General features: G+C 40.4%; 1 protein-coding gene across 3 annotated transcripts; it reads right to left on the bottom strand.

The window, feature by feature from the left end:
- Window positions 1–1125: 1125 nt before the first annotated feature.
- GTF2H2 (general transcription factor IIH subunit 2) lies at window positions 1126–18601 on the bottom strand. 3 transcript variants are annotated; one of them, XM_081930219.1, is made up of 16 exons: window positions 18338–18601; window positions 17621–17696; window positions 17443–17520; window positions 17034–17070; window positions 14304–14390; window positions 13658–13708; window positions 12018–12072; window positions 10450–10555; window positions 8959–9049; window positions 8670–8757; window positions 7818–7925; window positions 6684–6747; window positions 5748–5851; window positions 5098–5200; window positions 3373–3412; window positions 1126–2399 (listed from the first exon to the last, which is right to left on the bottom strand). In XM_081930219.1, exons 2-16 carry the CDS (start codon window positions 17674–17676, stop codon window positions 2280–2282), a joined length of 1188 nt encoding a protein of 395 aa, XP_081786345.1. In that variant the 5' UTR covers window positions 17677–17696; window positions 18338–18601; the 3' UTR covers window positions 1126–2279. The 3 variants fall into 3 exon arrangements, with proteins under 3 accessions (XP_081786345.1, XP_081786344.1, XP_081786346.1); XM_081930218.1 differs by having other exon boundaries at window positions 18373–18601; XM_081930220.1 differs by lacking the exon at window positions 18338–18601 and adding an exon at window positions 18221–18337.

The following is an 18601-nucleotide window of genomic DNA, read 5'->3' as shown; positions in this document are numbered from 1 at the left end:
ACTCAGTATAAGGCAACTTCTGTGAGCCTCCTGTTTTAGTTTCTGTGTTATTTTAAAGGGAGATTTTTATTGTTTATTTTGAATTACGAATGTTCATATTTCAGAATTTGTGTACTTTGTAAACCACTTTGAAGCTTATTTTTGACAATTAAACATTAATCAATTCAATAATAACATTTAGCTGGTGAATGTGTCCTTGTACAAGGAGGTGTGGCCTTCATCTTTGAAGGATACAGTAGTGCAGCTACTCCTAGGGAAATATCCTGGACCCAATGGCATTTAAAAACTACCACCCAATCACAAATACCTTCTTTTTGGGCAAGGTACTTGGGGTCATGGCAGTGCAGCTGCAGGCATTCTTTAGGTAAACTGATTATCTACATCAATTCCAATTATGGTTCAGCCTTAGTTATCCTGACTTTGATTGGGAGAAGGGGGAGATCAATCTTGCTGTTCCTGCAGCTTTTGATGCCATTGACAATGGAATCCTGGACCATCTACAGGAGATGGGTAACAGGGGCACCATTCTGCCATGGTTCTAGTCTTATCTTGAGATGGTTCAAGAAGAGAGCATTGAATGAGTGTTTCTCAGCCTTCTGACTGTTGAACTACAAGTTGTTGCAAGATGCCATACTGTCTCCAGAGCTATTTAACACCTATGTGAAGCAGCTGGGAGGGGTAATGAGATTTGGAGTGAGGTGTCACCAGTACACTGATGATAAGCAGCTCGGTTTCTATGTAACCTCAGAATTGGGAATACTTGAGAAGGTCCTGGACTGGTGTCTAGATGTAGTGGTGGGCTGGATGTGAACTAATAAGCTGAGTCTGAAACCTGGCAAGATTTGGGCTCTGTGGGAGAAAGTCACAAAGCTGCCTGCTCTAAATGGGGTTGCACTTTCCCTGTAGGAGCGGGTTCAGTCTGGTGTGGCCTCTGAGAGCCAGCTCTGCCACTGGAGTTGCAGTTTGTTACAAGGGGTATGGCTGAAGCCACAGGCATGTCCACTGCATATGTGAGCCCAACATATACCCTGAGAGGAATGGAAACTTGTGTGGAGTCAGAACATGAGTTTATTAACTAAGCATGTATACATGTATGCCTAATAAAGGGCCTGCCACAACCTAAAGTAAAAATGATTGGTTTATTATTCAGAAATGAAAGATGAGCAGTACAAGTGCTTTAGAAAACGATGTTACAACTATGCAGGCTGCAAATACGATTTAATATGATCACCCACCTTAGTTTTGGAGAGTAAAAGAGTCCCTAACTACCCAGAGCTTAGAGAGTGAGAGCAGCAGTTTGCCAGAACCATACTGAAAAGAAAGACGGGAGTATACACCTAATGGAGCAAGTGGAACACAAAAGTCAGGAATCTGACATATGTGAAAGTTAAGTTCTCTCTTTCAAAATCCCATGGCAGCAAGGCAACAGAGGTCTCTCAGCCATTCCTTTAGTCCATGGTCATGTGCCTTATTTCTTCTTAAAGGATGCGTCTAAGAGAAGTTTAAAAAAATTCATTTCATAGTCCTACTGATTTAGATCATAGCACTTCCCTCTACCAACTTTTCATTAGAAGGTGCCTTATAGATTTCTTCTACTGAAGACTGCACCCCATAGTCGCCTTTGACTGGACTTAACTTTACCTTTTTCTTTCTTTTTTTAACTTTGTGTGGTACAGTTCTATCTCTTGCCTGCAGAAGCTGAAGTGCAATTGAACATAAAAAGACTCTTCCATCTGTAATCATTATAGTAAAAACAAAAAACGCAGCACGCTAACACTGTTTATTGAAACAGATATTGCCTGACATCACTCTCAACCTTTGCCAACACAGAGAAGCAGCTCTTATCATGAGATGGTCTAGAGTGACCATCGCACCAGGGATTTTGCATCCTAGATTTTAAATCCTAATGACTTACATTAAACCTGCTTCTCCATGACTGTGCTTTGTGGCTTATAGCCTATTGTGCTGATTATTATTTAAAATGAAAGCAAGAGCCATTAATTTAGGACGCATATCCATTTCAAATTTCAGAGGTACAAACTTGCACACTATTCAGATTATTTCAGAAGAAGAAAAAGTTACAGTAACTAGTTCCACATACAAATAGCTGTACACACATGTATATTCAAACTGGGTGGGAAAATAGTAATATTTACATAAGCATTCAGCAAGGTGCTCTTCCTCATCTTAAGCTATTTTGCTGAAGACCTTCACTGAACAGTCAAGTTGAATTTTTTACTCACAGAAAAGCACCCAGCATTGTTGATCATTAGGTAGCATCACACACAGGGAGGGGTAGGATGCTTGTGAATGCAACCCGGACAGCAGTGCAGAGTATCATGAGCAAAAAGATCACATTCTACACAAAACACACACTGGCAGACTTTACATACATAGACCTACAAAAAAGAAAAGATTTGAAATTTAAAAGGTTACATTACAGCAGATACTAGAATTCTTTTTTGCAACTATTGCCTCGTGTACTGAACACCTAACATGGATTTATCTGCTATGATCATAATGCATATTATTTTATTTTGTTGCCCTTCTGTTTACGTTTTTGTTTGGTTAGCCACTCAGAACTTTCAGGCACGAAGTAAAACACACTAAAATATTGAAGACCATCCCCTTTGCCAGCTGATGCTGGGTAGCAGGAATAAGTGCTTCACCAACAAAATCCCTGCTTTATCCCTACCCAAACACCAGGAACAAATCCTCAAGCCCAGTTTTCAGGTGGACTGGTTTGCTGGAGAGAGCCACAGTTGCGCAGACAGGTGTGTGATGCACAAAGGAACCCTTTCATCAATCTATGTTGGTGTGGCATCGACTGGACAAAGTTGGGTCAGGTCTGGCCTGCCCAGCTTGCTCATACAGGTCTTGGAAATATATACCAGGTCAGACACCTCAGCTATGATTAGGTGACAGATGAGGGCTGTTTTATTGAGAACTGACCTGGCGTTCATGAAAAGGACCACATGGTGAGAAGGTTGGTATAGCACAGACTTACATCGCTACCACACCATAAATATTTTGGTTAATCAATCATTGACATTTTAACCAATGCACCACTTTGCTTTTAATTTGAATGTTACCATATTAACAAAACTTCATTTATATATCAGGAAAAAGCCTTGATGTATCAACTAGCCCAGACACATTTTTATAGCCTGCAAAGAGACAATCCTAAAGATTACTAAATATTTCTGCTCTCTCTGATGTAAAAGTTACGACCTTTGTTTACACTGTATTAAGTATTAAACATTTAATAACAATTTTTCTTACTGGGAAGAGAAGGATATGTACAAAAAACATTACTTGCATGGAGAGCAAGCAAATATAATGTAATCTATGGGTTGAACGCTGAAGACTTACATGCTGATCTGTAATCTCTCCTTGGCATCCTTGGCAATAGCTGTTTAAAAAGAATATTTACGAAGAGATTTTAGAAAGACTAATTAATACATACTTCATGTTAAACCTCTACTTCATATGCCTTAAGTTATGGGTGGAGAACATTATGGGCATCTTAACCCCAACCACCAACTTTGACAAGTGGGCAGGGACCATCCACCTGTCAATCAGCTTACATCATGATGATGTAAGGTGACTGGTAGGTGGACAATCCCACCCACCTGTCCAAGTTGATCCACAACAGTAGGGAGAGGGGTCTGCTTCATCAGCACATCCCCCCCAGGAAACACAGTGGAGAATTAGCACCCAAAACACCCCACGTTGTCAGCTGATGGACACATAGACATGGTTTGGGGCAAATGACCTGGTGAGACAACATTCACCCAAGGGCCAGAAGTTCCGCACCCTTGCCTTAAGTATATATAACAGAAATAATGCATATTCTTTCTCTATTTATTCCTGCCTCCACTCCACTCCCTTTGTTGCCTTACAGAGTGTAAACCCTCTGAGGTAGGGACCTGTTCTCTGTTTTGTAAAGCGTTATGTGCATGCATAGGGCCTAAATAAACAGTAACAGTGCTGCTACTGTTGTGTTTATAAAGCAACTATTACTTTAATAACAGAATATAGGATCAGAACTAGTTAACTGAATGCCAGGAATGTGTTGCAGCTGTTGCGGGTACCTTGTAACTTATGCACATTTAACTTGCATGCAATCAGCTTTATATGCTTGCCCCCCCCAAAAAATATCATTTTCTGAAAGTGGGTGGAAAGGGGGCAGGTGGGAATAAAAGACTTTGGCAGTGCCACCTGTCATTGAACCCAATGTGTTTTGACCATATGCAATTTTGGCTTTATGCGTTATGCCCAGAACGTAACCCCTGCCTGTATAAGTGTTACCTTTAATGGAGGCTTACGATGCACAGAGAAATGTCCAATAGTCCAGCCAAAACAGGGATAACCCATGTCTAACAAAAAAGATCCCTCACATGTTCCTACTTTCACTTGTGTCAACACAAAAACTGCATGATTATATTGATGATATTGTGGCATAAAATATTGGACCCTGTGAAATGACAGAAGCTGTAACTATAAAGAGCTGAAGTTCTTTATTTGAAAATATTCCAATTAGTAACGCAAATTACTGTATGATAATATTGCCTCTCTGGTCACTCAAGAAAGAAGAACAGAAGTGTATGTACCACCATACAATCACAGTCCCCAATTTGCTCATAATAATGAACACTTATATCTGAAACAAAAACCTTTTTCCAAAATGAATGATTGATGATGACTTGATTGACACAAAACTGGAGGGGGGGATGTTGTATCACAATTTGTTCTTATTTCAAGCAAAACATTACCCTGCCATCTTTTAAAAGGAACTAGAACAGTGGTGGGATCAACAGGAAGTAATGGCTATTTAAAAGGAAATGGTAGTCAAACCCCAAAAGGTGATAATCCTTGCACTGTTTCAGTAGCCGCAAGCTCCAGAGCCATTCTTGGAAACAGGAGAAATGGGAATTTTGAAAAGATATTTCACCCTTTGGTGGGAAAGAAACCCCCTGCAAATGTACAATTGTTACTATGTGTTCTGTAGGCAGAGATAAAGCTATCAACCCATCACATGCTGGAAACATTAACCCCCGGTATTCAGACTGGTTATACCAGACATCTTTTACACACCGTTCTCCTATATACTGTTCCAGTGGGACTTCCTGAAAGGCATCCAAAGGAAATAGGTGATGGTAAGATCGAGCCAGATGGGGTGCAGATACTAGTGTAAGACCTACAAAAAATTATCAGCATATTTATAAAGGGTTCCTGAAAAACAATTCTCAATTATCCTTTTTAAAATGTAGCTTTAACTTATTAGCCCTCTTATTAGTATTTCAAACTTCTGCTCCTCTCATAAAACTTGTTTAACATATACAGCCTTACGGATGTGAAAAGTATGCAAATGACACTTAATTCATGATCAAGAGACCACAACCAACCCACTATCTGTGACTAATGTGAAGGGTTTCTAGATGAAAGGCTATGACTTTTACACAGGCCTGATCTGTGGCAACATTTTGTTTAGAAATTAAATATTGGGGAAACTCACCACCTTCCACCCCGGAAAAGAAATTGAGTTCCCGGGAATGTCATAATTGCCTCACACACTGAAGCTGAATAGCATGCACAATTGTGAAGTGTGTGGCTAAATCACAGTGGATGCAGCAAGAGTCAAGGCTGGTGGCTAACTTTTCTGTTTTCCCAGTTGGGGGTTGGCGCGCGTGTGCACACACACCCCCTATTATAATAGACAAAGATAAATACACTTAATTACTCACCACAAACTTTGCACTCCACAGGAAGCTCACAGTATTTGGCTCTACATTGGGGGCAGAAATATCCTCCCAGGGTAAGACCTGGATCATTGCTGTTTTCTAGCTGCCTGTAAAGAATAACATTTCCACCGCCCTGACAATGTTGCACAGAAACATTTTGAACAAATTGAAAAGGTTTGTAGCGGTGAGAAATGGCATTAGGCCTCAAAGTTTATGGTTTAAGTTCTTGGAGAAGCCAGTATGGCTAAAGAAATTGCAACGCTTTGTCAAGCACTTGAAGAAGAGTTGCATTTTCCAGCAGTGGTGCTTCATCACTGGAATCAGTGCTGTTTACTGAGAGGGGGAGGGGAGAGGCCAGAGTGGTTTAAGGCATGGGAAGAGCCAATCCGCTGCTCCCACTGGTGCCACACCATCCTCACTGCTGCCTTTCCCCTCCCCTCCCCTCCCAGTAAGTCACTTGAGTCCATTATAATATCACAGAAGAAAAGGTGGCTGTTCTGCAATGGAAAGTCATTGAGATCTCCTTCTACGGCAAAAGAACTCTGCATTTGTTGTGCCATAAATCCATCTGGGAAGACCCATACAGACACTGTGTCCTTAAGAGTTCTCTCTCAGACAGAAAGTTGGTTCAAATGAAATTCTAGCAATAATAACATTTACAAGAAGCAAAACCTAGTTTTAGTTCAACAGGACTGAAGACCAAAATCTAGACATATGGGGAAGAACAGCTACACAGCCAAACCTGCCTTGGATGTTTCTACCAAATTATTTCTGAATGCTGAAAGAAACTATGAGCTGCTATTAAAATGATGTTTTCTCTTACACTACTGGAGCTATTGAAGCAACAATTTCAGATAGAATGCTGGCTGCTCAATGTACTCATTCAGACTTTTAAACCGCGGTCCATGCCATGTCTAAATAAAGCAACCCATTACTTACGCCATGCTAAAAGATGGCTTTGCGTCCTGATCAGTCAAAGATGCAATGGTGTGCTGAGGAAAGCCTAGCGGAAAAGAACAGTCATAGTTTTAAGTCACTTTATATGTATTGTGGTCCTCATTTAAGAGGAGAATCTTAGTGTGCATTGATTACATCCCAATATAAGCCACTTTACCATGCTGACACACAAATCTCTGTGTGGTCGGCCTGAACCATGCCATCACTAGGTAGACAGGGCAAAATAACTGAAAATGGTAATAACCTGTAGTTAATAAACAATAATTGTCTAAAGCAGTGGTTCTCAAAGAATGTGGTGTTGCGCACTGGTGTGGCAGGAGAGGATGGCAATTGTGAGGGGAAGATTCAAGGACAATAAAAAAAATATTTAAACATTTCAGTGTGGTATGGATATATAACTGGAAACAGTATCCACATCTCTCTTCAAGAGTATTAGCTATTCTTCTACCATTCTCCACAACATATTGTTGTGAACAAGGATTTTCAACTCTGACAAATATGAAAAATCAGAAAACGGAAAGGCTTCTTTGATGAGAGTTTGTCTCAAATTAGACCTAATACAGTCGTACCTTGGTTGACGAACGCCTTGAGACTCAGAACGTTTTGGCTCCTAAACACCACAAACCCAGAAGTGAGTGTTCCAGTTTGGGAATGTTCTTTGGAACCCGAACAGCCGACACAGATTCCGAACGTTTTGGAAGTTGAACGGACTTCCAGAACGGATTCCGTTCGACTTCTGAGGTACCACTGTATTATAAGGTAGTTGTGTTCTATGTTATAAATGAAGCACTGATAGGAGTTATTTCTTTTTGTTTTCCAATGCATTTCTTATCAATAAAAAATGTAATGTGGCACAAGCAAATTTTTGTTCTGACAGTGCAGCCCAAAGTTTGAGAACCACAGGTCTAAAATATATGCAGAATACAAGTGAAATATTACCTAGTATGGCAGGAGATAAATTATGCCAATTACTTGCAACCACAATATAACACTGAAATCGCCAGCTCATGATAGGTGGTCTTTAGCATTATCCTAATTGCTTGCCTCTGGATTTAGAGTAAACTATTCTGTGTGTTCAATACCAGTATACCAAAATATTAAAGGACAATTTCTTACCCATACGAATAAGCGAGCTTTCAGAACTTGAACTAGCTGGTGGTGGACTGACATGGTGCATCAGAAGTTCCCTATAATGGCTTTCATCTAAAATGACATGATAGGTTCCTGCCACACAAGGAAACAAAATAAAAAATTAATTAACTGAGAGCAGGCATCTCAACAGTTGCTCATCTGGTTGTCAGTGGTAAGTAAGAATTGTCAACAAGTGACCAAGGAAAGGAGTCCTGCAAAACCAACTAGTTCTCTTTTCCTCCTTTTAGGCCAAACCTGACACAGGTATATGTGGGCAGATGGGCGAGTAAAAATACATGTCATCTACTACCTTGTGGACCTAATTGTGAGGCTTATTGAGAGTATATCAAGGGAAAGGCTGCAATAGTTTCACAGCAAATGAAAAGTTTTGCACTAATTCCATCACAGTGCGAAGAGATAAAAAGGTTTTGAAGTGAAAAGTCATTTAGATAATCTTTACATAGTCTGTCAGCGTTATCTAGGCTTAACTATTTATGAAATTTTCCTTCTCTGTTAGCATCAGCTTTTAGTGATTTGTCATCAAAATATGTTAGATATGAGCAGTTTTTATTTTATTTATTCCAGACAGTTCTTTGGGGCAAATGCCAGTCAAAAGCAGCTAACAATCAAAACCAAAGAAAGATTAAAAAAACCTGATAGATATTTTTAAAAGCTAAAAACTACAGTTCAAAACTACAGTCAGACCATCATCCAAATTATAAACATCACAGCTAGAAGGCCAACTGAAAATGCAGGCCTTCAGGGCTTTTTCAATTTAGTTCATGGTTCTCTCACTCACTCTCACACACACTCACACACACTCAAATATATACATACCACCAGTTTCCCGGGCAAGTACAGTGCAAACTCGAACTTCAGCAGAAAGGCCAATAATAGACACTCTGATCTTAACTGCCTTTAAACTCTTCGAAATAAAAAAAGAGAAAACACATGCAATAAGAGATCTAAAAAAACCCCTATAAAATGCACAAAGCTTTCAGGATTCTGTGCCATATATTTGTTTCAAGCATGTTAAGTATCTCTGCATATTCCCAGATGTCAAGAAAGTCCAGCATTCATTCTGGATTGTTTTAACAGAAGAAGAAAAAAGCAAAAACTTGTGTACCTTAATTAGATCATATATATTAGAAGGATCACATGTTGTCAGACTGCTGAATATTACTAAGACCTCTCTGCTTGTATGCCCTGGCATATGCCTAGAGAGAATAAAACACTCTTTTATGTTTGTGACAAACAAAAACAAGTGCCAAAACAATCAAGCACAAGACAAAGACCCATTTCTACATAAATTACATGAGAAAATTATTTTACACTCTGACAGCAATGAGACTTGTTATGAATTGGTGCAGAGAAGATGTTGCATATACACACACAGCGTAAGTAGGTGCATTTATGCTAAGTAGTTTGATGGTTCAGCCAAGGCTGTTGAAAGCAAAGTAAGAAATAGGGGAGGGGAATCAGTGTTGGACATATGGGCTTTAAACATTTACCACTGTAACTTAGCACGTACTAATCTCCAGGATAATTCTGCAGTTTGCTTTGAGTTGCTGCAGCACCTTCAAATTGCAGAATGTCCAAGAGCCAGGGTGGGCAATCTCTGGCTAAGTCTTTGAATCTGGACCACAGCCTGTCCTCTTCAGTGCCATTCACTATGTAATTAGTAATTAGCCCTCGGTCTTAGGAAAGAGGTCCCATTTGCACAAATGGAATCCGTTCTTTTCCCTGTGACTACTTACTGCATGGGGAGGAAGCTAACATTCCCCTCACCCTATGCACAACCCCCCCCCAAAAAAAAACTAAGCCTAAGTGCCACACTGAGGAGGGGCAGTGAAGGGAGGAAGAGAGAAGAGAGAAAAGGTGGAGAGATAACATAAGTGACTGTTTAAATGGCTGTGTGAGAATTGGGTTTGTGTGGATGTGTGTGAATGGGGAGATAATTTAAATGGATGGGTACATGTGAATGGGGGCGGTGTATGCAGTTTTGTTCCCAATATGCAGTCCCTGGAAGTTTACCCAAGACTCTTGCAAAAAGATTCCCCAATCTTGACAAAGAGGAACAATCTAGTCCTTGAACAAAATATTCTATTATTGGATAAAAGAATTTCAAACAGGAAATTCTAGTATGAAACTACTTATCAAGAAATTTGAATCTATCACCTGTGGCCTGAATACAGAACAGGTTCTTATCCCAATATAGGTGTTAATTAGCTAACCAATGCTACGATGTTTATGGTATCATCAACACTGCTCTGGAAATGGTCACTGTAATTACTTTACATGTATTTAAACTTTAACACAATTGTCAGACTGTTTTATTGCATTTTATTTCCTTCTAACCTAGTTAACACTCTGCCTCTCCCCAAACCATGAGTAAAAACATTCCATACGTCTGATGAACTGAATGGAAGTTTATCCCATAATAAATATACTAATCTTTAAGGGGCCACTAAACTTGGCTGCTTTTGCTGAAGCAGATTAATGAATGCTGGAAAGGGATACTTGATTAATAAATCACTCTCCTTATGATTATAGTCAGATCGATCTCCATGGTTGCTAAACAAAAACAAGCACACTGCAGTAGACTACATATACTTACTTTAATGTTTGTGCAGCCAAATTTAAGGCATTATATAAAGATGGCTCTCCTAGACAAGACATATCTACAGCTTTTTTCAAAGCAGCTGTGTGTTTTCTTGGATTCCCTATGAGGAAAATCACTCATTATCAAAGATCAGAAGATAACTGAATTAAACAAAAAACAAATATTCTGACATAAAACACTGCTTTTATTAGCAGGAAGGAAGGAAAATACAAAGGAAGTAAACTGACGCACATTCATGCAATATCAAGCCATGGTCTGGAATTAAAGCTGAACCAAGACTACAGGTATACCAACAATGCTCCTCAAGTCTCCAGGCACCCCAAGCTCACCTTTCACTATTACATGAAAGCTCAAAACAAGTAATTTTCATGCACTCCTTCTCCTTTGCCCCAAGAGGGTCCTCTATCCATCCACTCAACTAGTATCCCTCATTCAAACCCTGCTTCATCTTTGTCCAGTGTGCATTATGCCTAAGAAATGGGGCCTGCAACAAAATGCTGCAGTCTAGAGCAGGCTTTGTCAACCTTGGGAGCCCAGATGTTGGACTACAACTCCCATCATCCCTGACCACTAGTCCTGCTAGCTAGGGATGATGGGATTTGTAGTCCAACAAAACTGAGGGACCCAAGGCTGATAAAGTCTGGACTAGAGTGATAAGAGTGATCCTGTTCACAGCTCCAGTCAGTCAGCCAGTCAACCATCCCCTTCTCCAGAAAACCATTTCATTTCCTCCACCCCATTTTCTTTTCCAACTGATTGTCAACATTCTGGAACTAAGAATGCTTAATCTTCATTGCACTGGTTTCTTTTTTTTGGGGGGGTGTACATATTCACAAGTAAAACGCTGGTTCAATGCTTTATTTAAAATTTTAGGAATTAAAAGCTTACTTTGGGGACATGTGACATATGGCAGCTAATCAGCACTGGGCTCATCTGGCTGCTGAATCAAATTTGCAAAACCAAACCTGTTGCCATCCCCACCATATACATACGCTTCAGGTTACATACGCTTCAGGTTACAGACTCCGCTAACCCAAAAATAGTGCTTCAGGTTAAGAACTTTGCTTCAGGATAAGAACAGAAATCGGGCTCCAGCGGTAGCAGGAGGCCCCATTAGGTAAAGTGGTGCTTCAGGTTAAGAACAGTTTCAGGTTAAGTACAGACTTCTGGAACGAATTAAGTACTTAACCTGAGGTACCACTGTACAAACACTTAAGGTCAATACCATCCTGGAGAAAACTTTATTTAGCCATCACACAGTGAATGAATTTACAGTGTTGCCCTCAAGTAAAGATTCATTTGTACATAGTCTAAGGTAGAAACATTATAGGGAACATTCTCTTTAAACTTGCTACTTTCCTCCAGCAACTATCCTTAAGTTTCCAGTGTATTTTTAAAGTTCACAGTGGGTCAAAGTCAGATGTCTGTATCATGATTATTACAGTAAGAATGACCGAATGAGGCAGAAATATAGAAGATATTATCTGTTTTGCTTTTTTAAAAAATGGCAAGGCCTTAATAACGAATCTCTTCTTAGTATGAAATAAATAATTTGTTCATACCTGAAAGCTCAGTAAGTTTTTCAGCTCTTTTGCCCTTAGTCACAATAATGCCAACCTGCCAGAAAGATGTCTGCTATTAATAGAGTCACAGAGTAATGAAGTCTCGTTAACCCAACCATGTTTTCCAACGTACAGAGGTGGCAGCAGAGAGCCAAAAATCATTTGCAGAGCTTATAGTAACAAGAGGTACTTGAGATGCAAAGAGGAACAAGAGCCATCTAACACTCCTGCAGCTTCCCATCAAAACATGTAATGAGCAACACTGCAGGGAATTCGACATGGCAGAGCTGGATAGTTTCATCTCCACCTTCCTTTGAATTATGGAAGCCATTGCTACTTCCGCTTACCCCATGACATCAACAGCTGGGGATAAGTTTGACCAAGAGCTATAAATACGAAATCTGTGGGGGGGAAATGTTTATGCAGTTTCTGGTAATCTCTATAATTCATTCCACTATATTTACAGCAGCTTTTATTCCATAATCGTGATGAAGAAACAGAGTTTGACACTGCAAATTTCAGAATCTCAAGAGTCTCTGCTTTAATATTATTATTATTAGCCACTTCCTAATTAGTTTCTGGGACACGGGTGGCACTGTGGGTTAAACCACAGAGCCTAGGACTTGCCGATCAGAAGCTCGGAGGTTCGAATCCCTGCGACGGGGTGAGCTCCTGTTGCTCGGTCCCTGCTCCTGCCAACCTAGCAGTTCGAAAGCACGTCAAAGTGCAAGTAGATAAATAGGTACCGCTCCGGTGGGAGGGTAAACGGCATTTCCGTGTGCTGCTCTGGTTCGCCAGAAGCGGCTTAGTCATGCTGGCCACATGACCCGGAAAGCTGTACACCGGCTCCCTCGGCCCGGAAAGTGAGATGAGCGCAGCAACCCCAGAGTTGGCCACGACTGGACCTAATAGTCAGGCGTCCCTTTACCTTTTTAATTAGTTTCTATCTAGCCTAGGTGGATACAAAGACAGGCTTGATGGGAGGTGATGCCTGATGAAATCAAAAGCCGAGGGAGGGAGGGGAAGGGCAAAAGGAGGGGCGGTCAGGGGCTTCATTGCACTGTGTCATTTCTTGCTCTTGTCCACAGATAACAGAAGCAAAATGACTTGTGCAAAATCATCAAATGCATGCTCATTTATATATGCTGCAGGACCAAACCCTAGTCAGGCATTATAAATCATCTTAGTACTAATCACATGGATTAGAGAGCAAAGTCCACCTACTGGCCTGACTGCCAAGTCCCCTGCTGGTGTCCAGCCCCCTTTGGCTGTGCATTGGAAGACGGGCCTGTGATTTGGAAGCATGATCACATAGAACTCCAAATCATGGTGGCAGCTTGTGTTCATAGAGCAGGTTCCCTTCTTCAGACATTCTCCAATGCACAGGCAGGGATGAAGATATTAACCCCCTCATTTAGAATGCCAAAATGCTTTGGGCTTTATTGACAGAAAATTGAATTATCCCAGTACAACATTTTCATTATTTAATTTTAACATAAATCATGGCTTTTATTTTGTCTTTAGAATGTTTTTAACTCACCAATATGCTAACAGTCACACTTAAGATTACTTTTAGCTAATCATTCAAAGAGGTGATTATTTCTAATCCGCAGCAACCATCTCCAGCACAGTGTACATACCTGACTAATCGGATTTTGGTCAAAATATTCTTCAACAAAATATTCCAGTAACTACAAAAAGAGAAATATCATTAGAGCCATTAGTTCTCAAGTGTTACTTTACAGTGCACAACTTTATAAACATCACAACAGTCATTTTATACCTATCATCAAAAAGATAAAAGCTTCTTGTTTTCTAAAAAGTATGCATAAGGACAACTAACAAAAAAAAAGTTGTGGTTACCAATGGTATTTCAAGAGTGATGTTAAGGTCCATCTAAACCTTATTTTTAGGATAGTTATTGACTTTCAGGAGGAATTTGAAAACATTCCCATTTGATGGCTGAAAGACACTTCCTGGAAACCCTGAGATTACCAGATGAGAAAGGGAAACAAATGAAGGATAGTTTATCACATTTGTTTCCTTCCCTCCACCTTTCCTTCAAGAGATTCTAGGTGATGTTTGTTGTATCTAACCACACCCAATTCATCCTCCAAACCGCTCTGCCAGGTACATTATGCTTAGAAATGGGACTTGGCCCATGGCTATCCAGTGGGTTTCAGAGCTGAGCAAGAACTTGAATCTGTGTTGTCCCAATCTGACATTTTATCTATTTTCAGTGATTTCAGTGATCTTAGAGAAATGCAAGTTATCAAGAATAAATACCTTTAGGGTACAAGTTAGCCTGGTAGGTTTTAAATCTTGGTCTTCCATTGTTCTTGATCCATCAACCACTACATACAGGTGACGCATCTACATATGGGTAAGATATTTTTAGGGAATTAAAATATATTTTATTATAATATTCATAAATTAGAGTATCAGGCCAATATGATACATACCTTTTCAAAAGTAATCTAGGATTCACAAATTCTTCTAAATGCACAACATTGCAAAGGAATTGTGGGCTGTTGGCCCCTTCTTTCAGAGTTACAGAAATATATCTGAAAACATGCGTACTTGCTTTTGAGTAGTCCCCACTGAATCCATGGAACTTACGTGAGGGTAAATTTACACTTCAGGCTGTTTGTTTTTCTCTTTGTGCTGGTTCTGGGTTTTTGTGTTTACTGACAGTATTACTTGCTTTTAAGCAGCACACAGCATTGAGCCAAGGAAGCCTGTCAACCTTTATCATACTATATAAAGGTAAAGGTAAAGGGACCCCTGCCCGTACGGGCCAGTCGTGACCGACTCTAGGGTTGTGCGCCCATCTCACTTAAGAGGCCGGGGGCCAGCGCTGTCCGGAGACACTTCCGGGTCACGTGGCCAGCGTGACGAAGCTGCTCTGGCGAGCCGGCACCAGCGCAGCACATGGAAACGCCGTTTACCTTCCCGCTATAAAGCGGTACCTATTTATCTACTTGCACTTAGGAGTGCTTTCGAACTGCTAGGTGGGCAGGAGCTGGGACCGAATGACGGGAGCTCACCCCGCCGCGGGGATTCGAACCGCCGACCATACGATCGGCAAGTCCTAGGCGCTGAGGTTTTACCCACAGCGCCACCCGCATCCCATTATCGTACTATATACTACTCACTTATTCCCTGAAACCCATATTTTCCACTAATCCTGCCCTGACATTCTCTTAGACATCCATGGGTTGTTGGTTTGTTTTTTTAAATGATTCAGTTCAGATACATTACACCCAACATCCAGATTGGTCAACCTCCAAAGCAGAGGACTAATGATAATTATAAAAGATACAGAGGGTTATATCCAACTAAGTTGTCCAGTGCAAGAATCTCCTCCCTCACCTCTACAAATAGGTTCTGGGATTCCCCCAACCCTATGAAGCAGATTGGGGGGTGGGGTATGGGGAGAGAAGAGGTAGTCCCATTCAAGTCCTTGTGCTAACAGCACAACATCATTGGATGCAACCCAGAGACCTTTTCATCTGTTGCTGTGCCCCTAAGCACATTAAACTGGTATAATTTGAAACCGTTGCTTCATGACCCATGCTTTTAAGATTCTTGTTAGCCATCCTGGGTCTGGTCAAGAGGAAGAGTGGGGCAGAATTTTTTTTAAAAAAAGTTTAAATCCAATCAATTTTATGTAATCAAAATACATTTTTATTTTTATTTATTAGTAGTCCAATAACATCACAAATAAATGTCTCAATGTAAAATTTGCACACAGCCTAAAATAATACAGTGGTGCCCCGCAAGACGAACGCCTCGCAAGACGAAAAACCCGCTAGACGAAAGGGTTTTCCGTTTTGGAGGCGCTTCGCAAAACGAATTCCCCTATGGGGTTGCTTCGCAAGACGAAAAAAATCTTGCATCCCCCCGCGGGGTTTTTTCGCTTTTTTCACCCTTTTCTTAAGCCGCTAAGCCGCTTATCAGCTGTTCCGCTGATAAGCCGCTTAACAGCTGATTGCTGGAAGCCGCTTGACAGCTGTAGCGCTAATCCGCTAAGCTGTCAATGGGCTTGCTTCGCAAGACGAAAAAACCGCTAGACGAAGAGAATCGCGGAACGGATTCTTTTCGTCTAGCGAGGCACCACTGTAATCATCTAGAACTTTTCTCACGTCTTTATCCTAACTGAAGAATCCAGCATTTTACTATAACATCCCAAAATCAACTCTAAAAGCTGGTAAACTGCAGTCACAACCCCACAGTCTTTAATGAAAGCACTTAAGCAAGGCTAAGGCTAAGCACTTAAGCAAGGCTAACCAACCAAGTTTGTTATTGGTATGAGCTTTCGTGTGCATGCAAGTAATCTTCAGGTATCTGAAAAAGTGTGCATGCACACAAAAGCTCATACCAATAACAAACTTAGTTGGTCTCTAAGGTGCTGCTGGAAGGAATTTTTTTATGGCTAAATAGATTATAGTTAAATATCACTGCAATTTTACAAGAAGGTGTGTATGGTGTAGGGAAAGTTTTTCTCCCTCTCTCACAATACTAGAAGCCAGAGTTATCCAATGAATCTGAGTGGTTTGAGATTCAGAATGGACTAAAGGAAGTACTTCTTCACATAGCACATCCTCAGACTATGCAATTTGTTACCACAAAATGTAGTGATGGCCACCAACTTGGGCAGCTTCATGGAGGACAAAGGCTCTCAATGGCTATTAGCCACAATGTCTATATACGACCTCCAGGATCAGTTGCTAGGGCACACAAGCAAGAGTGCTCATATCCCTCATATGAGATTCCCATATACATCGGATGAACTACTTGACATCAGAATGCTTTACAAGATGGACCTTTGATTTGATCCAGCAGGTCTCTTCTTGTTCTTATTACTGAATGACAGTTCAGCTGCCTGCCCAAAGCAAACTGCAATCTAAGGAAAAACAAGTGGCTGACTATGCTCTTATTAAGCATATGAACGAGACCTATTTCATATACAACTTCACAGCAAAGTTTAGAGCCAAGTAGAAAAAGAGAACTTACCATCCCAAGTCGAACTTGTCCATGATGCTCAAAGATTCTTCAAAGTGTAAAAAAAAAGTTACTTGCTAATTGTTATAGCATTCATATATTATAGCATCAATATATACAATCTATTCTCACTTGTGAAAAACATTATATTCAATGAATCATATTTACTTTTTTTAAAAAAACTGGAAATCTAAGAGCATATTTGATACAAAAGTTTTTAATTATGCTGTGAAGATGGATGTCAGAGCCACATTGTAATCTGATTGACTATAACATCATACAACCTACGGTAAGTAGATGAAGTTAGATATGAATTTAAACTGGAAACTTTTCACGCTTCTCCTTGTAAGACTGCAGCAAAATGCAATTTATTCTGAAGTTTCATTCATAGTGCATCCCTACATTGCGCAGATTAGTTTACCTTTTTCTTTTGGCCTTAAAAAGAATATCCTCTATGCTGGCTTTCAATGATCCAGATTCATCTTCTTTAAGAACTTCCCTAGAAGCAACAAAAATAAAGTATAATGTACTGTATATAGGTAACAGAAGACTACAGTTCTTAAACAATGGAGGGGGGGGGGAGAAATAGAAAAGCTTACCAAGTTCTTTCATAACCCCCTTCCCACCGTTTGGTTCTCTCTGGTTCATCATCCATTTCTCTTCCAAGTTAAGAAACTAAGAAGGAAAATTATGATACTGTAATTTAAAACAGTATTTTGAGATATTATAATAAAATTTTTGCCACAATAAATAATTAAATAACACACATATGTACAAATGTCTACATCTTGTCAGGTTCAAGGTTCCTGAATAGTACATAAATCAGAGCAATCAGATCTAATTCTCAGCAGAAGCCCTTATGAAGCCCCATCAGCTTTTGTGGTCTTCAAGACTCACAGAGTCCACAAAGCTCCATCCAGTACTAAAAACTAGGAAAAGGAGAGGTATTTGATGGGAAATGATTTATAACATCCTGATTCTGCTGCATCAGCACACATCACTACTCTGGTTGATCCTGAGCTGGGGTCCCAGCCTGGGCAAATTTCTGGCTACAAGCAAATCAATTAGATTTTTTTTTTAATGCTCGCTTCAAGCCCCCCCCCCCCTTCAGCTTAGGAAGTTTTGCTGATTTTAACGAGCCTTTTCCTGCAATTGACTTAAGAGGACAGAACATACAGTAAGCACGTTTCAACCCTTACCCAAATGACTTTTTTAAGAAGAAAAGAACAAAACCAACAACATGAAAATAGCTAGGATAAAATGACACTTCCACCACCGAAAACTAAGATAGCTTCCACATATTACAACTTTAGCACCTTTAAACTCTCAAGAGTCAGACAAGTAGAACTACCCTCCTCAGCTAGTGGACAAGAACAAGGTTGGGCTTGGGACAAAAACGTCTGGTTCCCACAAAGTCTCCTAGCTCAGGAATAGGCTAACAGCTCTCATGGAGGTCTTGGGGGAGGCTGTTCTTGCCACCTGCCTTTCTCTTTCAGGAGACAGAAAGAACCGAAGAGGAGGAACCAAAAGAAGCGCGCGCCCAACAACCTAGTCGCATGCACTTCGGAGCCTCTCTAGGA

This window comes from Podarcis melisellensis (genome assembly GCF_964234715.1).
Source record: "Podarcis melisellensis genome assembly, chromosome: 11".
Classification (NCBI taxonomy): Eukaryota; Metazoa; Chordata; class Lepidosauria; order Squamata; family Lacertidae; genus Podarcis; species Podarcis melisellensis.
Note: the sequence above shows the minus strand (reverse complement) of the source record. Positions and strands in the feature narration are given on the sequence as shown.